At 36.4% G+C, this 21,695-nt stretch overlaps 1 protein-coding gene across 4 annotated transcripts; it reads right to left on the minus strand.

Annotated features, from left to right (window-relative positions):
- Positions 1–303: 303 nt before the first annotated feature.
- Positions 304–21,603, minus strand: LOC129363576 (anoctamin-1). 4 transcript variants are annotated; one of them, XM_055035778.1, is made up of 30 exons: positions 21,513–21,597; positions 19,175–19,294; positions 17,430–17,567; positions 17,185–17,354; positions 16,743–17,048; positions 15,222–15,317; positions 14,281–14,453; positions 14,008–14,062; positions 13,041–13,092; positions 12,699–12,754; positions 12,116–12,163; positions 11,825–11,889; positions 11,335–11,469; positions 11,076–11,236; positions 9,242–9,324; positions 8,821–8,832; positions 8,519–8,593; positions 8,362–8,418; positions 7,794–7,868; positions 6,817–7,018; positions 6,389–6,500; positions 6,249–6,306; positions 5,613–5,713; positions 5,009–5,172; positions 4,755–4,907; positions 4,478–4,530; positions 3,727–3,905; positions 3,429–3,534; positions 1,591–2,140; positions 304–1,502 (listed from the first exon to the last, which is right to left on the minus strand). In XM_055035778.1, the coding sequence occupies exons 4-30, from the start codon at positions 17,311–17,313 to the stop codon at positions 850–852; spliced, it is 3,909 nt and encodes a 1,302-aa protein (XP_054891753.1). In that variant the 5' UTR covers positions 17,314–17,354; positions 17,430–17,567; positions 19,175–19,294; positions 21,513–21,597; the 3' UTR covers positions 304–849. The 4 variants fall into 4 exon arrangements, with proteins under 4 accessions (XP_054891753.1, XP_054891746.1, XP_054891737.1 ...); XM_055035771.1 differs by lacking the exon at positions 17,430–17,567 and having other exon boundaries at positions 19,175–19,273; positions 21,513–21,603; XM_055035762.1 differs by lacking the exon at positions 17,430–17,567.
- Between the last annotated feature and the right edge of the window lie 92 nt (positions 21,604–21,695).

The following is a 21,695-nucleotide window of genomic DNA, read 5'->3' on the forward strand; positions in this document are numbered from 1 at the left end:
TTATTTCCAGGAAAATGAATTACGGTTTAGTTGTAACAAAAAAGTTTCTGAAATAAATCACCCTGAGTAATGACTTTGTATGATATGAGTGTTAGTTTTTGAATCAAAACTTTAAAATAAATATCATAACATCTAATTTAATAAGATGAATTTAATAAACAACTGATAAATGTATGTTACTTTTAAGCAGTTTTTTTTAAGTTATATTGGTGTTTCAAACAAAACAGCCCCTTTTGTACAGAACAACACTTTAGTGCAAAACAGAATAAGCAATGTCAAAGACAGAACAAAATGAAGAACAAATCAAAAATATGTGGTTGTTTTATTATAATTTTACATCTTTTATTTATCAAAATCTCTGAAAATAAACAAAAACGCTACAAGCAGAGCTCTTGTTTCTAGGTGTCACCTTCCACTGGTCTATACAGTAGCATTGCTGCATGTGTGTAAAACAATCACAATAAAAAATATATGCAAATAACAACATCACTGCGCCTTATGAGATATGCATGTGATTAAAATAAAACAACTTTCAAAAATGAAGTAAAATAGAAATAGAACAACTTGAGTCTTTATTTTTCATGGCATAAAAAAAAGAGTTTGAGGAACTTTTCTCTTACCTCTTCAGATCTAAAACACTTTTTGATATAAAAAAAATTGATATAAATAGTATTACATGTGAAGTTAAAAGATATAAAGTTTGTCCATTTGACCTGGATGCTCTCTCTTTAGAGCCCAGGTGTATGTAGGTGAGAAGGGCAGCAGGAAGGATGCAGCCTCAGGCACAAGCAGAAGAGGCTGATCTGGTCTGTTCCCCCTGCAGCCTACATCTCCCACTCCTTGGTCTCCCTATACAGGAGTGTTATTGCGTTTCAGTTCACTGGGTGATGGTGGTATGCGGTCTCCAAGCTTCACGCAACTGGACGAATGACTGAGTCCTGTGGTCGCCTCCTCGGGACCGGGTGCTCTCTGCCGGGGAGGCAGAGTGGAGCCGCGGGTTTTGCCCCTGGAACGTGGCAGCTGAGGTGGAGGGCCTTTCAGCATGAAAAGTTCACTTGAGGCTTGGGGGTGTTGGGTCAATGGTGACTGTGGAGATGATAGGGACAGGGGGCTGTGCAAAGGAGAGGATGATTTCGGGGAAATGGAGCACAAAGGAACCAGTGGAGTGACCAAGGGTTGCTGCTGGAGCTTTGTGAGGCTGGTGGATTGGCTCGGCCGGGGCAAGCTGTAGCAAGTCTCAGCCACTCTGTAGCGGGAAGGAAGGGTGGAGCATCGGGATTTTACCCTCGTGTCTGGCTCTCTGGGGGGTGGAGCAATTAGAGTCAACATCCGAGTTTCAACATTTGATTTTGTAATGTCTGGCCTGGAGCCTCTCAGACTCTGGGATGAGACTCTTTGGGATGAGGGATGGGACGTAGGTTCGCTGTCCTTCTGTTGACTTTGCTTGGATTCTGAATGAGGAAGCTCTTTTTTCTCAATCATGCTTGATGAAGGCTCTTCATCTAGACAAATAGAAAAATAGAAACATATCAGAGCACAACATAAGAAGTGTCATGTAAATGATAAGCAACAACAGTTTTCTCTTCTCACCTAACAGGCCCAGCTCACTCATGAAAGAGTCTAAATCCACAGTAAAATTTTCCTCCTCAGTTGCCTTTGCTTCATAAACTTGATCTTCATTGCTCTGTCTGCTGTCTTCCTTTTCTTCTTCATCCTCTTCCTTCACTTCTCCACTTTCTTCCTTTTCTTTACTTTCCACCTTACCAATTTTGTCACATTCTTCACCTTTTGGCTCATCATCCAAGTTAGTTTCATCCTCTTCAAATGATTTATATACCTCTGGGTTGGTATCAAACGTGCTAGGTTCATCCAGACTGATCTCTACCCTCACTTCTTCCTCTTTCTCCCCCACTTGGCACAAGTCCTCCTCCTCTGGTGCCTCCTCCACAACAATGTCTATGTTGGCAGGAAAGCAAGGGCTTGAGGATTTTTGGGAGAGAGTTTTGGCACATGCTTCTTGGTCTTGTCCAAGCAAGAACTCCATCAATGCCATGTTCTCTTTTTTTAGCTGTTCCCGCAGTGACCGTGGGACATCTGGGATCATCCAAGCCACCAGCATACTGAGGAACATGGCAAGGTTCTTTAAGGAAAAAAAAGAAGAAACCAAGCAGTTTTTCTTTTGTTATTGTCATGCTTTTGTGATAAACTCAGGCAAAGTCCACACTTGTATCCAATTAATAATCTGAGAGAGGATAAGAAAAGAGACACTACGGTTCCTCATCTTATCTGATTTTGCTCAGAAGAAATGACAAAAAACTTAGTTTTGAAGTCTGAAAAGCTATTAGAGACATATTTCTAAAGACATGTGAATCTGAAGCAAAAGTTGGTTCTGCAATCTATTCTCTTGGGTGGATGTGCTGAATAGAAAATGCATGCTACAGTTTTCAGATTTTTATTTGTAAAAGAACAAAAACAAAAACCACATATTTTATTCCTCTCCTAAATTATGTGTTGCATTGGTTTATGAAGTTAAATTTCACAAAATTGCATTTTGAACAAGTGTAACATTGCATAACATGAAGTTGTTGTAGCACCATAAGCACTGCATGAATTCTCTTCATCCCATTCCTAATCTTTTGTTTAATTGGTCACTGAGAGTTAGATAGACTAAAATCCAGGGCCAGGAAAATCTTACGCAAACACCATTAACGTAGAATTGTCAGACAGGAGCCAAGTTTCACCAAATGCACATGCTGGGAATTTGCCAGAAGGCATTGAATTAAGCTTAGATCTAAACCGGCTTAATCCTCAGGTGTGATCTGTTCTAACTGACCAAAGACTGAGCCATTACCCATTTGGCCACAATTCAAATAAGTTTGTCTGGAGAAAAGCAGGAATTTCCCTTCATTGCTTTGAAGCAAACACTCAAATCAAACTCAATAATATGAGAGCTAGTGGTAGGAAAAAAAAAGAAGCTTTATGAAAAAAGATGTCAAAGCTCTAGATTAACCCAGTTAGCTCTTGGGTCTGAACCCATTGGAGCATTTTTGTTGGTACCTCGAAATGACATTCTCTTTCCAACCTGGCTAAGCTGGAATATCCCTGGCAAGAAGAAAAAGAATCTCCCAAAGGAAGCCTGCCAATATAGTAGGATCACTCCCCAGACTTTAGGCTGGCCTTGCTGCCAAAGATACTTAAACACTTGATTCCATCAATATTAAACTAACAATAAATGTAAGAATAGGTAAAAATACAAAGAGTAAAATTGTTTTTTGGAGATAATTATTAAATAACCTGACTGGCACCTAAGAAAACTCTATTTCAAATAAATGGTAATGAATTCATAAATTTAAAGACAATGACCTCAGAAGTCTGATATTAAGTATTTCAAACTGAAATAACCATTTAGCAAAACATTTTTTTGGTACCTGGAAGAATATTACAAAAGCCAGTCGAGCAGCAAGGACAGACCAGTACTGTTTGGAGAAAGTGTACGCATCCGATGCCCATGGTGGATCTCTGTAGTCCTTGTATCTAATAGAGAAAAATTGAATAAACAAGAATCTTAGCTCACTGCACCTAAATGCAAATATATTCTGGTAATGGTGCTTTGCTCTCAGCAGGATCCTGAAATCCTTGCCAAATTTTACAGCAAAGGAAGCCTTAAGCTTCTGGCTGAGGGATTAAAAGAAAGATCAAGGTCAAGGTTAGGAGAATCACTCTGACCTGCACATGGAGACACCGGTGATGAGTGTGGTGGTTGGTGCTGTGCCAGGAGGAAAGTTGCTGACATTAAAGTAAGACAGTGAGTGCTCTGTGTAGCCACTCATGGTGCCGTTTCCACTGTACATGTACTGGTAGACCATTCTTGGAACAAACTCTGATGTGAAGGAGATGACGAATGCCTTTAAAGACAAACATGGAGGAAAGGTTTGACACACTGCAGTTATGGCTGAAACACAATGATCTGATTTTATTTTTCAAATGAGGAATCCGATACCAATTCAATTTTGGGTTTCGAGAGATGTCATAAAACAACCACCTATGAGAGCCCTCAGTTAAGAGCACTGCGCGATGTAAAATATCCACACAGCCAACAGAGAATCTACCTGAAGTGTAGGTAGGAAGTGAAGGAAATAGCTCCTTAGTTCATGGTGAAGTCTTGTCCAATGTACTATTTAGAAAATATCTCCACTGTAATCTCCTTGTAAGGTCTTTAATATTAGAGGACATCAAGAGTATCCAGATGAAAATAAGTCAGAAAACAAAATATTTCATCTTTTAGCTTATTGTGTATTGCATTCTATGCCAAGTCCAAATTAACATGTTTGAAGTTGTTTTTTGTTCTGGCAGTTGATTTAGAGTGTAAATACATCTGCAAGTTGTCATCTTAAAAATCTATGGAAATAAACATGTAAAATAAACCACTGATGACAGGTTACAGACAGAGAGTCAGAACAGACACATGCAGACTTACATTGGTAATGACAGAGAACTTGCTGATTCCACACAGAATGTTGTACCAAATCCCTGGGAACAGCATGCATATAGAGACAGACAGGGAAAGAGAAGAGTGTCCATTCATATGTGTGAATGGACACAGTGGGTTTTTGGGTTATGAAAAAGATATGTAAGTTCAGCATGAAAAAAAAGAAAAAAAAGAAAAATGAAGTGAATACAATGAACTACACATTATTTCTACACATTTACAGAGATTGAAAGAAAATAGGTCCTGATTTAAAATGATTCTGTACCTATATCTTTACACCTGACTGCATCTGGTCGCCGGATCTCTGTGACAAATTTTGCAGCATCCAGCCGAATCTCAATGACGTTGTTGAGCAGAGCAAGTGCAGGTGCCAGTGGGAAGGAAGCCACAAATAGAGAGACAAATCCATACTGGATAACTGCGTGAAGTATTGAGACACAAATATACATGATTAAAATTACATTGTGCTGCTGAGATTTTGTGAAAATCAGTGTATAAAAGAGACAAAATTTTACTCACTCATCTCCATGTACTCTGGACTAACACCCTCAAATGGTTCAAGAGCAAAATCTTTGTCAAACTGTTGTTTTGGTCTTATCTCTTCTGTTTCATTCTCCTCGTTCTCTGCCGCTCTTTTCTTTCCCTTTTCTTCTTGTATAGTTCGATACATCTTTTTCATTTTACTAACAAAGTGAGCATAAATAGGACAAAGACAAAATAAAAGTCAAAAAAGAAAATTTTCACAATAGTCAGGATGTTAAGGTGTAAATGAAAACATTATGCTAATTATTTAAAATTTTATTCTTGTTCAAACATATGGATTTAACAACAAGAATTGTAAATAGGCTGTGTGACCCAAAGTTTTGATAACAGAGGCCCTAATTGCTGATTACCTAATTTTAGTGGAATGTGAACTCTTTTGTTTTTTTCAGAACTACAACAGAACTTGTGGGTTCTGAAATGTCTACAGGAAGTTATAGAAAAGCAAGGTGAACTGAGACAAGCTTAACACCCCACTCAGAAATATTTCAAATATCTTGTGAACTGTGTTTTAATTTAACCAGAGCTTAGTAAGCTATTATAAAAATAAATACGGTATGAGAAGACACTGGTGTATACGTACGGGATAAGAATCTCAAAGACATTGTTTTGAATGAGCTGTTTTCCGAGCATAATCATGCTGAGCTGGATGCACAGCTCAATGAGGCAACCTGGAGGAGCACACTGTGGAGAACATACACATACATTCATCAGGATTGTTTAAACCACAGTGTCTAAATAGAATTTATTTTCAACCAGTAAAATAAACTGGTTTATACACATTTAATTATTTTGTTATAAAAGCAAAGTCTTGGTTGTTAAGCTAGTACTTTACATTGTAGCTCCAAAAAAAACCTTACTGAAAACTTATGATATTATGCATACCACAGAATCAAATGTGTAGAAAGTTGCTGCTTAAGTCTAATTTAATTAAATTTGCATATGTAAGTACATAATTGACACAGCAGATACACAAAAGATTAAAACCAATAATAACCTCTCTTAAGTTTACAAATTAAATTAAATTCCCTTGTAATTTTTTAACTATATTTAAAAGTTATATAATTTTCAAAACAAAAAATATATATAAAATGAAAACTTTTTAAAATTAATGCCAACCATGTTACAACACTGTTGTGGCTTTTACTATTACTTTACAACAGAATTCCTGTTTTGTGAGAATGTACCAATATTAAAAATCAGCTACATATTTCCCTACCTCCTCCATTCTGTAGTCTCCAAACACGTAAACATAATCACCGGGCCGCCCAGCAAACCTGTATGAAGACAGGACCAGGTTAGTTGAATAGGACTTAAGGCCGAAAGCAGATAATTGAGAAAAAAAAAAGTGACACACACCTGCCCTTGAAGAAGGCAACATAGAAAATAGGGGCAAAGGCGTTCATGGATTTCAGAAAGAAAGACTTAAAGATTAACCTTTCTTCAAACTCTTCCTCTGTCTTTGGAAGTTCTGTTGGAAATTGGACAAAACAATTACCAATATATCAACACTACAATCAACACTGATTGTGCAATAAACTTATAAAATATAACTATCCAACTAAATTTCCTAAAATTGTTGATCACCTAATTTTAGTGGTAATCAACAACTAAAATTAATCTGTCAGTAATGTGGGCTAATCTCATAAATATGCTGGCTGATTGCTACACAATTAGTGTTTGATTCATTCCTCTGAACTGTCTCCTTTTAAACAAATGCCTCATAGGAAAACCATTGGGAATTATTAACTATCCTTGATTAGTGGTTACTCTAACAAACACATTACCAAGCTCAGTCAGCCACACAGCGATTGCGCCATAGACCTCTTCCAATACCAGAACAACCAGCATGTTGAGGATGATGCCTGTGGTGGTGACTGTCATCCTCACACTGGCCTTGGCTTCTGGATCCGGGTTCATGGACCACACACTTAACATGCAGATGCGATAAATTACCACCCCAAACACTGCAGAGAAGGTGACAAAAATCTACCAAAGAAATAAAACAAAATAAAAAGGTTAAATAATACCAAGAGAGAATACAGCTACAGTTGTAGAGCATTTGAACTTATTTATTCTGTGTTGCGCCAAAGTTATAGGCAAAATTCTTCAAAGTTTCCATAAGAAGCTAGACTTTATTGTAATCTGTCAAAGAAGTTTTTTGAGTGGATCAAAAAATAAATGACTCCACTAATTATTATTGGAAAATGGCATTGGTTAATGCAAGAGATAAGGAGCATATTTTAGCCAATAAAAGCCAATATTATTTAAAGATTTGTTTAGATAATGAAAATGAAATAACACTAAAGCAGAGTCCCAGGGAAAGATAAGAAAAAAAAGCCTATCACTTGTATACAGTGTATTTGTTGTGAAAAAAAAGGTTTTTACTCTTGATAGGTTTTTTTGGGTTTTTTTTTTATCTCAATGAAAGATAGGTTAAAAAAATTTTTAAGATTTTAAGAAAGGACAGGTCCTTGGAAGCTAACAAATATTGGCTGACCTAACCTTGAAAGACCCCATATATGGATGAGTTTGGAGAAAACTAAAATGTTATGCAGACAAACCAGTAGATTGACAGAAGTGAGAAAAATAAAACAACCGAATTCTGTGAACTACCTGCAACGTCATGAAAAATAACCATAATGACCCTCTGTCTGTTAATCCACCTCATCCTTCTGTTAATCAAAAGATTAACTAGAGGATCGACAAAGAGACAGATGGCAAATGGAAAAGTGAGAACATGAATAGAGTCTGAGTGCAGTACCAGCAGCAGCAAGGTGGACACATTGATGACGTAACCTGACAGGTGATCCTCAATGTCCAAGGACTCGGGCTCTGGCTGTCAAGGCAAAGATACATGTTACGTGGATGCACAGAAAAACAATTGTTTCAGATGCATCCTTCACGTTGCATCACAGTCTGTGATGGGTTGTTTGTTCTGCATAGACACACACAATGTTAACAGTGGGGAGGGTACATGTTTGCCATCTGAAAGGACAGAAATCTCCTCCCCTTCCTCCACTCCCTCCTCCTCTTTATGTCTCTGTCAGTAATCTGGGCTAATCTCAGGCAGGTAATCTTCTTTGGACGCAACCACACACAGCGCAGAAAGGGAAGTTCATTATGTACAAACATAATGTCATGCAAGCAGAATTAGTTCACAGTAACTTTATTTTTACACTCACAATGTAAACAAACAGCACTGTTTGTCTCAATAACAAAAGCTACATTTCACAGTTGAGTAATATTAATTTAAATAGGTAATTTATATATGTATCTATGTGCTTCATGAAAAGGGTCCATCTTTTTTTTAATATACAGTTTAATGGTACCTGGGAGGCCAGCATTTGGTCGGTTTCTCCATCCACACTTTCTCCAGCTTGAGTCAACTAACACAGAGGGTATACAAATTTTTTGATGTTAACAAATAAAATTTGCCTTAAGAGTTCAAAACTGAACAGAGATCTGAACATTTAAATGTAGACTTACCTTCTTTTTAGCTTGTGCTTTCAATTTAGCTTTCTTCTCCTGAAGAGCTTCTTCATATTCAGGTCTCAGCTCATCCTGCAGTATGCATCCAAAAACATGCACTTTAAAATACAATCACCATATCTTGAGGATTTACATTTTGCGATTTCTGAACATTGCTAGACACTATTTTGCCATTCCAGAACGTGTGTGTATACTGTAGTTTCATTTTCAGTGTATCCACATTTCCAGTGATTATCTTGTTTTTTGTCTTGTTTTTCTAAAATCTATTTTGTTCAATTTTTTTATACAAAGTTTCCTACCTGAACTCGCTCCTTCAGGCATCAAGAGACACATTAAACACAGAGAGAAGAGTGGCGTTAGTTGGGATTGTTTGTGCTGCGACCTTGGTATGTCATTTTATCCACCAACTGTCCTTTAAGGCCAGGACCAATCCCATTACTGTGGTTCACAGAGTAACTGTCTGGCAGCAAGCATTTTGGTTTGTTAGGGGAACTTAAAGGTCAAGTGCTAATGAGAGGCTTCCAGTAAAACCAGTTTTCCTTTTGTGCATGGCTTGGGCCATAAAATGATCTCTGTCTGGGTTTGGACTTTAACAAACTCCAGTGCAGAAACACAAGTATGATAATTCATTCTTAAGTGACACAATAAATATATAAATAAACATCTTCTTATTACAACCACATGTGTCCACAAATGGTTTTCTTGAGCCAACTTCATTACCTCTTCATGTTCCAAGCTTGTAAGGTCCCACGAATGCTTCAGACACATCTGTCTCCTTTTCCAGTGCTCAAGAAAACATGCAGCTGCAGGACAATACGCACACAGAATAATTTTTAGAAAGAGACAAAAATCAATCTTATAATTTTGTCATTTACATCAAGCAAACAGAATGTGAAGCTTAAAAACATCTCACTGGACTGGTGTTTTCAAAAAGCATTAAAAGACAAATTATTCTCTTAAGTTAAGAAACAAGCAAACATAGGTGAAAAAATCTACTTACTTGAAACCTAATTAGAAACTATAGTTTCTTACTTTAAGACATGCTATTTTTATCTGATTTTTATGGTATATTACATTTTGTCATGTTACCACCACAAATGTCAATGTTTTCTATTAGGATTTTATGATAGTGCAGCACAAGGCAAAGCATGTATGGAAAATGAACATATGGTTTATTTATTTTATTTTACAAAAGAATATTTGAAAAGTGTTGCATGTTCAGTATTTCTTTAATTCAGAAGTCAATACTCTAGAAACATCGTATAAAAACTGCAAAGATTTAGAGTGTGTCTCTACCAGCTTTGCACATCCAGAGACAAAACATTTATACTCTTATTATACTGGATGGAGAGCTTCTATAAACAGCGAATTTCAAGTCTTACCACAGATTATAACCGAGACAGAGGTCTGGACTTTGCCTGGGCCACTCCAATAAATGAACTTGGCTTGATCTAACTTATGATAGAAGTGTACCTCTTTTCCTTTCTCAGTTTTCTTTCAGGATCAACCTGTTTTTAAATGCATCTATTCTTCTTTTTGTGTCTATCTAATGAAATTCCAAAAAAACAGCTTTAAAGTTTGTGGGTCCAATGGTACAAAAGGTGAGATAGATCCAGGAGTGAATGCTACATTTGGTGGTTCTAATGATAAATGTGATCTGACAAAATCTCTTGAACTAACAGTAAAGTAACAAAAAAAAAATTGCATAAAAATTTATTTAACGTATGTTCTATATGTTTTTCGTCTCCAGACGGTAGCAAGTTTTCACAGAGAGCCTCACAGTCATTGAACCAAATTAGACTGATGCAACTATATGATGTAGACAAGACACTAAACTACATGATAAAGTATTGGCATTTAGATAAATTCCCTGCAAGACATACATTTTGCCCACTATTAATAAATATACAGCTATGGAAAATGTAGGAGACCACTCAAAATGATCGGTTTCTCTGATTAAACTTTTTATAAGTATATGTTTGAGTAAAATGAGCATTGTTTTTTAATTCTATCACCTACTAACAACATGTTAAATTTGATATTTCTTTGCAGAAAATGCGAAATGGTCAAAACGTCCTGGATGCACTGCTTTCAGACCTCAGAAAATGCAAAGAAAACAAATTCACATTCATTTAGAAACAACATTACAAATGTCTTAACTCAGGAAGAGTTCAGAAATTAATAATTGGTGGAATAACCATGGGTTCAGTGCAGTGGTCTCTTATTTCTTTTCCAGAGCAGTATATGTACACTGCTCTGCTGTATATGTCACACTTTGTGACTATGCCGTGGTGAAGAGTAATTAGATTATCCTCTTAACACCTTCTCTCTGGTTTGCAGCCAACATAAAACTAAAGGGAGCAGACATCTTCTGTCCTGGATCCTTTTCAAATAATGACCTGTAAAAATTATTCTCGTTCAAGTCTCTTTTGTAATCTTGATCAAACAATGAGTTGAAGGTGTGGGAATCTTTCTGTCTTTGTTTAGCTAGTTGAAGTGTGTGCTGCTTTTTAAAGCATTCAGAGTGAAGTCTGTAGTTGGTGTATATAGTTACCCCAAAGGGACATGAAGATAGCAAAGAGAACAGTAGCTCCATTGTCGAATAGGTATGAGGCTTGGGCCAAGGAGCATACTGAACTCAGACGCCAGTAATCACACACGGCATCACACAGTGGACACATTGTGATGTTCAGGTTGTCATCACATGTCTCCTGACTGAAATATGAGTAGAAACACATAGCAAAGTTTGTTACTTCTCTCTCTCTTTGATTAGACTGATTAGTTTTGATGAGCATTGACAAGTGTTTGCCTACCTTGGCACATTGGTATCTACGGTAAGTATGCCATACAGGAAGACAATGATGCCCAGCACAGAGGGTGGAATGAGAAGCTGAGTATAAACACCCAGCCAGGCAAAATATAACCCAATTTGCTCTCCAAAGTACTTCCTGTAAACATGGAGACAGAAGGTAAATCAGCTGCCTTCATCAGCAGGATTCAACTTATGTTGATAGGAAAAGCTACAAATCATTCTTACAGCAATCATCAAACAATAAATAAACTTAAAATGTATTAAATATAAATCTAATAAGATCTTCACTGGAATGTATCTGAGCCTGTCATAAGGCATAATTTGTCATTGAGTCTTAAATCATCTTCGTAATGTACAGTAATAATCAGGGATATTTAAAAAATATTCGCTTTCTGTAATACTGTAAGTGTATTTCATCACAAGCATTCTGCAAACAGCAGTCACAACTAATAGCTGAAAACAAATCGTAGTTTGCTAAAAGATCTTGTTACCTGATCAGGTCAACAGGCTGATATTTGAACATGACTCCATAGTTGGCCCACTCTTCATGAAGCAGCTAAACAACAACGACATACATCATACTGGGTTAATGTACTCATTTATGTCTGGTATTAGGTTCAGTTAAAAAAAAAAAGCTAATGATTGTCTCTCAGTACCCTATTGTAATGTTTTGAAAGAGTGACACAGTATTTTTATCTTGACGGGGTCTAAAGAATGTAATCTACCAATTACCTGCAGACATTTTAAGGAAGACAAACACCACTGTTGCCCCTGTTACACACCTGTCTTTCGTTTCGTTGATCTTTTCTTCCTCTCCGTGTGAATGGACCCTAAAGAAACGCAGGACTAGAGTTTTATCTTATGCATGTAATGTAGCAAAGTTTGTTGATCATTTAACACACCCTAGTAAACCCCTGCTTAGTCACAGTACATAATACACCTATAACTACAAATTATTTGTGAATTTTTAAAAACTATAACACAAGTGCAGCTTGGGAAGCTAAAATACCTAATCACAATGCTACTTCACATGCCATTGGTTGCCAAAGCATTCAGTCCAGGTGCACCATTCATTTTCCTTGCCACTAATTGACTGTACCCCAAAAATGGAAATAAGGAAAGACTGTAGACATTAGCTTCCGCATTAGTTCTAAGGCGGTTTCCTGCATGTATTAATACACACAAAGGTACATTTTGAACTCCTAAAACATACAGTCAAATCAGGCTGTTGTGATCCCTATGCCCAGTTGGTCTACTGTTTATGTAATTAACATTAAGGTAGAGGTAACATTTGCTAAGAAACAGCATCATGTGGAAAATACAAAACAAAAAAAGTTGCTTAATTCAGGTTTCAGTTTTACTTACATCATGCAGTGGAAAGGCAGAAATGTAAACACCTCGAGCCAGTAATGAGCTGATGCCTTATGACACAAAAAACAGAGGATCACAAAATCTGTTTGGAGACCACTTGGAATAAACAAGGAAAACATATAAGATTTCTAAAAAGTTTTTAGGCACTTGATGCATATCTTGACACATTCTGATACCATATTGCCTGTTTTGTTGCTGGTTTATGGCCAATAAAATAATTTGGGGTTTAAAGATTTGGAACCATTACCTTTACAACATGAAAAAGCTATGTTCGACTGTGTTTGTTTTATGAATTGCATTCCCACGACAACTTGGAGAGACACTAAATCCACTCACCTGTGGTTTGGCAAGTGCGTGTGCAGGTAGTGCGTGAAATAATCTCAGCAACCTAGAAGCAGACATAGCATTAGTCACCTATTTAAAGTAAATAAAAAATTTCCTGGAACTTAAGAGGTTGCTTTCCACTGACTTTTTCTTGACGTAGCGGACACTTTAGTGCAGTTTACTGGTTAACCTCATAAAACTTACTAGATAATTTCCAAAGATCATCAGGTCCTTTCATTGAACTTGCCAAATACTTACAGCACTTTAACTTAACATTCAGCTATTTAACTGATTATTGCTAAAATATTCCTAGAACTCAGTAGATATTTTCGATTACTTTCATGGAACTTTCATAGAAGCTTATCTGGAATTTTGTTAGTTTCTGATAACTAATTTGCTTTCTGAAAACTTTGTGGAAAGGAACTGACCTAAGTTCTATAAAGTACTTGATAAGACCCCTAAAAGTTACAGAAAATATCTTGTAAATTCCATGAAAGCAGCTAGCAAGTTGTGGAAATGTTCATCACAAAACTGCCTCCCAAAAATCTCTAGAAGTTTCAGATATAATTGAGTAACTTCAAAAAAGTTCAGTGAAGTACATGGTGAATTTCATAATAGTACCTATTCGTTTTATGAAAAGTTCCTAATACAGTAAGTCCCATGAATATTACATGAAACTTACTGTATTACATGAATACTAAGAAAGTACCTTATATGTCCCTTAAAGGTGCCAGGAAAGTTATGTCAAAAAACAGCAGTCTAAATCCCAGTTCCTGATAGTACCTTGTAGATTCTATATCAGTAACAAGTAAGTATGATATCACAAATGCCTTGTAAATACAGGCATTCTAAATAAGTTCCTGGAAAGCAACCTCTTCTTTCAAGGAAAGTAAGGACTATAACATTCGACTAATATTATGTAGTTCTACAAAATACTCTTAATAGATGACAGTTGCGAGAAATCATCTCGTAGACTCACTATTCTGCTCCGTGTTGCGTTGTCAAATAAAGTTGCTGTTGACTTGATGTCATACCTGCAGGAAATTACAACATTACAAACATAAGCTATCGGTTGAAGTAGAAATATATATTAAATTTAGATTTGGCATTTGGAAGTTGTGGACATTGTAGCAGAGAAAGCAAATGACCATTGAGAGATTTTGATGTTAGCATATTGTCTAAATCAGCAAGGTTACATCAAATCACGTCTAAAACACATCAAGTCATGGAAAGAGCTTGTTCATGTACTCACAGATGGAGCTTATCTCTGATGAATGAGTGTTTGAGAGTTTTGAAATTGACACGTGACTGGGAGTCTTTGTGGATGTCGTTGTCAGGGACATCAGGCTGAAATGGTCTGTTTAGTTGGGAGATGACAGTATCCCACATTCCAGCAATGCCTGTCCTTTTCCGCAGTTCACATTTCTGATCAAAAGAAACAAATTAAAAAACTTTGATCACTGCCAGTCAACTGGATTTTATAGTTCCCTACAAAGTAGACATTCATTAGCTGTAACATTATTAACATGTACGTGTTAATTATGTATATGTTAATGTATATTAACATATGTTAACATATTAACGTTAATATATGTTAACTCTCCAGGTAAGTTAACCTGGTGAGTTGCCCAATTATATAATAGTGCATTTATAATGGAAAGGACAATTTGGACTGTCAGAATTGTTGGCTAATATATTCCAATTGTAATGAAGTTGCATTTTAAATTATGATTTAATATTTATCAGAATTTAAAATGGGACAGAGCCTCACACCGAACACAAATGACATTGTCCATAGTGCCAAAGGTCCCACAGTGCAAGAAGCACCAAAGACAGGAAATAATAAAATAGGCATATATTGCTTTGTCACCTACAATTTTTCCAAAAGCTAGATTTCCTAATATCACGCAGCCTGATTACCAACTATTTTTACCAGTAATGACGAGTTATCTTCAAATACATATGCTGAGTTAGATGTCAAAATTATATTTTTCTTCAAGTCAGAATTCTGGCTTTCTCAGAAGAATTACAATTTAGCAAACTGCAAGGTGTTGCTCTCTTTTCCTCACAGTGGTCAAAATATTATGGCGTATCAGTCTATTTAACTCTTCCTCAAAGTGAAGATCTGCAAATGGCCAAAAAGTGCTGAATAAATCTAATATTTTTACCATTAGGAGAGTAAAACAGACTTACCTTTTTCACAGCTACCTTGATCTTCTGTAACTCTGCCTCACGACTGAGAATTGACCATGGGATGTGCAGTCGAATGAAGCTGATGCCATTTAACTTCTACACATTAAGACACACATGAAAATGGGATAAAAACAAATATGGAAAGTCATGTTGACCCATGATGAGCCCAATTCAGTACCAAAAAAACACACTGCTTTTGTCAAGTCATCATAACAAACTTGATATTTTCACAGTTTGCTGATCTGGAGTAAATTACAATGCCAAAAAGGACAAACATCCAGAATAACCTGAAAGAATGGATTGTATGTTTCCAATAATCTGGAAAACAATTTGAAGTCAATCTTTCTCAGTAAGAGAGATTATTCATGAGTGAAAAATCATTGAGAACAGCTGCTAATCTTTACACTACTCAACGTTCCTGGAAATTTGACCCACGGTCAAATACAGCAATGCTCAAATAAATGTCAAAGTTGTATATCTCAATTGCAGACTTTATGGAACTCAGATACGTAGTATGTAGGTCTGCAGTCGAGTTAACTGAAAGACTTCTTGAAGATCTTTTTTTTTTTGGACACCCGAATACAAAGTCAAGATATCTGATTATAATAAGCTGTGTTATTCTTTGAAAAAAAAAAAAAGATTATCAGTGAAAATACTTTATTTCTATTATGAAGCATCCAGGAAAGAGATGAATTAGGCTTTTTTGCAGTTGCAAACTCTGTTTGCCGTAGGTCAAAGAAGAGACCATCTGTCTAACATTTCAAGCTAAAAGTCAATTGCAACAATGACTCTAAACTAAAGCAATGAATCTAAAACAGAGTGGCCAAAAACAGAATGAAGGAATTGAGTGACTTAGTTCAGAAATCCACACCTCAAAATATATACTATTTTCAGAAAGGACAGGTTTAGATAGCTTTTTCCTATAATAAATAAAAATGTCTTTTTTTATAACAGATAATTTTTGTTTGATGAGAGAGAACACTAAGTGCAAAAAAATATAAGACATCTGTTGAGTGTAAAATGTTTTCACTGCACTGAAGATGCTGATTGTGTATTTACAATATGTTAACCATAGATAAAATAAGAAAAACATTCTTTGTTTCAGAGGCTATAGATTATGTAAAAAGTAACACCTATTTATTAAAATAATATTTGATTTTGTATCCATTACGTACTTGTTGTCAAATATATTATTTATTATGTACAATCTTTGTAACCACATACAGGAATCCTAAAGAGACTCTCAAATGGAATTCCCATCCAGTAAACAAACTTCTCAGTAGTGAATGACTCTCTAAGAAGGTCTTGTAATCCAGCCCTTGGCTCAAGTTGCTTACAGTGTTTTTAATCTGCAACCAAAACAGCAGCTGATTTAATACATGAGCAAATGGTGTGCAGAGACTGACACGCAAATCACAAATTTTCCTTCAGAAAGAGAAAAAATGCATTCATGTAAACACGCTGGAAAACAAGATGCAAAAAGATTGCATGTTATCAGAGTAAGGACATACGGTTACCTACTTCTTTGTCACGTTCAATCTGTAGTCCAGCCTCCAGCAGACCTGCTTCAAACTCCTCCCTCATCAGAGCTTTCTCCTCCTCAGTAAGCTTTGAGTCTTCCGCATCCCCTGCTGCTCCCCCTGCCTCCCCAGATTCTGCTTCTGTTTCCAGTCGAATCGGTAGAATTATTGGCAAATTTCCATTGGAAGAAATGGACAATCGGGGCTTAGAGCTTCGCCTCTTTTTGTATTTATAACAAAGTACGTAGTCCACTTTTCTCTTGCCATCAGCAAAAAATAGTCCAGGCCCAAGATCAATGCCAGACTCCTAACAAACAATCAAGCACATATTTAGGTTATGATTACTAAAGCATGTAATCTAGAAATAGGGGGAAAAAAAAGTTAAACCATTTTTTAAAAGGAAAGACAATCTGTTAAAGATTTATTCTCAGCAGTAATCTTACCGGTGGTGGGGGCTCACTGCTGTCAGGGAGGGTGACAGGTCCTCCATTGGCAGCATCAAGTCCAAACCCAGACAGAGATCGCGCCAGTGACACAAGCTTTGCTGAGTGAAAGGATGATGACTCACTCATTGCTTTGGTGAAGGATATATGCCCTTTTCCGTTTCATCCCTCTGAAGGAAAGAAAACAGATTTTTGTTTTTCTTTGAGCCTTAAAAAGTCTTTAGAAGTATTAAAACCGTCCACACCTTTTATTGTTGTTGAAAAATATTTTTTGGGCCATTTTTACTTTTGGAGATGAGCTTGAAGTCCAGTCTTCCTTGCCAGCATCTTAATCTTAAGCTCCCCATAAATTCATTGTCAGATTCAGCTCAGAGTTGGCCCACCTCAAAACAATAAAAATGCTTATAGTAAAAATCTGAATTTACACATACATTTCACTTTCTGTCAGGCCCTCAACGTCTTATGGCCATCCTGAAGGTAATAGCAAAATGCTTTTTGTCTTTGAATCATGAAAACACAGGTGGCCTCAACCCAAATTAAGGCCCTTAATGACACTGACTGAAGTCAAATAACCATAAAGTAGCAGTAGTAATAAAAGGACAGGAAGAATAAACAAAAAATCTCATTTGAAAGCCACTGATTCTCACATACCACAAACATGTCCATTTACACATTGCAAGGGAACACCAAATGGAAACGCCATTCTTAAGTGAAAAAAACCCAAGAATGTCATGTCAAGCTTAAACTGTTGAATATGTGTTCTACATGTCCTTGAGTGTAAAAATACAGCTTCAGGATGTCCAGAGCTGCTGAAATGTTTGTGAAGAGAAGATTTAACTGACCATCCCTCTCAACTCAGGGTCTTTGTCTGTGAAATGATGAGTGTCTTTATTATAAAGTTCATTCTTTAAAATAGAATGAACTGTTCGTCCCAAAAAAAAAAGGGTTTGGACTTCAAAAGGATATCAATTTTATTTACACCATCTACATCATTCAGTGTAGATACACAGTGGTAGTCTGTTTAGGCAGCCATAAAAACTAAAGCAAATTTAATCTGTTCTGTCCATGTCTTTCACTAATTGAAAGCCACAGTCAGATTAAGCAGTGCAGCACAGTGAAACCCAGATAGCACAGCTTCAATCTGCTGGGGTAATTTGGTCAATGGGCTCATTCTGCAAAGAATGAAATACGTTCAGAAATTCTTAAGCATTAAACTATGAGAAGCAGATGGAAATCCCTAGATTTAATTCTACCGAAAGAAAACATTAAGCATGGTTCAACATGGCACACAAAAACGACAAAAATTCCCAGTTTCTCAAATATTTTTAAAGATCCAACTTACTGTAACACTAGAATTCAAATTCAGAGCAGCAATTAAGTATACTTTCTTTTATTAATTATTTAAAGACTTTTACAGTCTGTTCACATGATGCAACTGAGAAAAGTCTTTAAAAAGCTTTCAACATGAATGGAGATGATCTAAAAATAGTGTGATGTATTAATAAGACTAGAAGGGATGAACTAATCAATGAGCCATTTTTTGTCGATAAGCTCTAATTGGTAAAGCACTGAAAAATATGCATTTATTATTGTATCAAAGCAAAGAACTCCTAAGATTTCCAGTCTATGAGAGATTCGTCAAAATCTGATTTACTTTTTTTAATGTTTTGGGAAATATTGATTAAGGGTTATGGATATTTCCTTTGGTGCTTTACTGGGGACTATCTTGAAAGTAATTTGTTTTTGTGGCACTTGAAAGTGGTCAAATAAACTGCCACACATTTATTTTCTCTTTTATGTCTTTAAGTGCTTAAGGGGAAAAAAAATTGTATTTTAATCATCTTTTAATGGTGAAGTGATTTTTTTTTTTTTTAAACAATCTCAACAAAAATATGTGTTGTTCTGTCTGTTGGAACTGAAACCAAGAAATTCCACAAACTCAAACGTAGAATTTTCAGTCAAAAATTATGAGGTCTGCAGAGGCACTTACTTAAAATAATTGATGGTGAGAAGAGCCTACAATCTGACAATACTCAGTTATCCACACACATAATGGTCCCAGGCCAGGCCTGCACATAATCCGTCCGTCCTTTTGAGAAACCAGGAAAAACTGTGAGACATGTAAACACAACAACAATCAACCAAACTGCATGTTGACAGTAAGCACATTGCTTTGCCTGTCAATCCTTCTACACATGTGCACCAACTTACTTCATAATCTCAGTTAACCAAGCATTAGGAAGCGCAGTGCCAAGATGCAAGTGGAGATTATTTATCCCCTCAGACTCAACCCTTTACACCTCAGCACACTGAGATGGCTGCGGAAGGGGTTTTAAAGATGATTGCTTGTGATTCGGTCTGTTTCAACTTGTGTTGTTGAGACCCAATGTTTGCATGCAGACTCTTAGGTGGGAGAATTTCATTCATTCATTTATTTTCCACAAGAAGTCCAATGGAGGTTCTGTATAAGATGGCTTTAGCTTCCAATAGAAACAAGGGACTCGAGGTATTTTTGACAAAATATCTCAGTTTTTTGCTTTGTTTTAGTTTACATTTTATTTTCTTTGATTTATTTACTTTATTCATTTGGCATTTAGTATCTTTGTGAACTTTGTGAACTTCGTATTGATATTGTTCTATCGCTACGCTTTCTGCCTTTTTTATTCTAGAATGTTTTACTTTTTTTATTTTTGCTTCCTGTAGATCTATATTCTTAAACTATGTTTTATGCCCATAGAATGTAAAATTCAGAGATATATTCAATGACAAGTTTATTTTATCAAAAGTATTATTTTGACCACCTGGCAGGAGTTTTGCATTTGGAATATTGCTACCGTTTCAAAACAATATCTGCAAATATCAATTCTGTGTTTATACATTTACTGACTTCACTCCGTTTTAGTAAAAGTTGTATTTTTTAGACATATTTATGTTGCTTTCTCATTGTGGTACAGAAATATGTGTGACAATTCAATGCATTTTGATACTGAAGAATGTTGAATGAATTCGAAAGCAAATTACGCTGTATTAAAAGAGAGCGAGAGAAAGAGAGTGGGCGAGAAATAGAGAGAGAGAGATAGAGAGCTGTGTGTTTAACCCATCTGCCACACATTCCTTCTTGGAGAGCAGAGGTGATTGACCCAGAAATTATGATACAATTCCTTTAGGCAATGATGCTCGTATTGCTTCTTAGACTGATAACACTGATGATGTACGTCATGTCACATTAAATTCTTAAGAAAAAAAAGTGCCATGCTAAATTTACTTTTTATTTTTCAGATTGGATACTCTTTTTAGGTTTACACCCCAGGGAAATTTTTCTTAAAAAGTGAGTTTTGTTAACAAAGACCTACTTTAGTGCTGACTTAGTAATTTCTGATGCTTTTGTCTCAGCTGCACAATTGTCTCCGTCACAATTCATGCTAGTTGTAGATGTTTACATGAGTATTTTGTCCCTCCTTTGTTTTTGATTTTTGTAATTAACTTCACATTGATTCTAAAATTTGTGATAGTTTTAGCTGCATGTGGGACCCAAAATGAATTTTTCCTCCTGACATTTTTTTTTTCACAACTGCAGTTTCTTATTTTGGTTTTTTAGTGCTTAAAAGGTACAAATTGCGTTCAGTGTTTATTTATTTATTTTATTCTGCCCCGTGTTCGTTTTGGAGAAGACACTGAGAAGAGTGCGCCACTGCATGTGCGCCTCAGTACGAGGCTTAAAAGCTTGTAAGCCTGCAGTCAGCGCAATCACAGAGGCTGGACTGCACTCTCACACTGACAAACATGAACTGCATCACCAATTCCAAGCAGATTACACATCCTGTTTAAAATATATTGATGTGTATCATCGCATTGTGCCATAGCAATAACACTAAAGCATGTATGTAGAGTTTGACAGAAACTACATTCACTCTTAAATGAGGTTTTTGAGAAGTTTGACAAAATAACAGTTAGGCCTATGCTCCACATTTCATAATGTCCACCTTGGCTAATTAATCCCAAAATAGATGGGATTAATTAGCTTGTTTGTCAAGCAGCGTGATTAATTAAAAGCAACAGTTGTACGCATATATGGATGGGTGGAAAGGAAAAAAAAAACACTCTTAGCACTCCGTTATACCGCTTTGGAGGCAGCATTTAGTAAACATTATAAACCCTGAGTTATCTTTATTTATCTCTCTGGCTAAGTAAAGATTGGTCATCTTAAAGAAAATGATGTCTACGTAAGATGACGCTGCCAGAGCACCACGGGACATAAAAACTCCAAAAGATGCGGGGGGACAAGTTAAAAGCTCCTAATATCAAAGAAGAGTAAACAGAAAACTCACCAGTATCCAGGCGAAAACAGTTGTTTGTTAGGGGGATAAATGTTAAGACATGACACCGCCCGAAGCGCTGAGATGGTGGACAATCCGCGCGCGCTCTCGCAACCACTGGCTTATTGCGCGCGAACAGAGCGGCTAATTCCCCGAGCAGTCCACGCAGAGGAGAAGGAAGGTGTGGGGCATATT

This window comes from Poeciliopsis prolifica, unplaced genomic scaffold (assembly GCF_027474105.1).
Source record: "Poeciliopsis prolifica strain line A6 unplaced genomic scaffold, Auburn_PproV2 SCAFFOLD001, whole genome shotgun sequence".
NCBI lineage: Eukaryota > Metazoa > Chordata > Actinopteri > Cyprinodontiformes > Poeciliidae > Poeciliopsis > Poeciliopsis prolifica.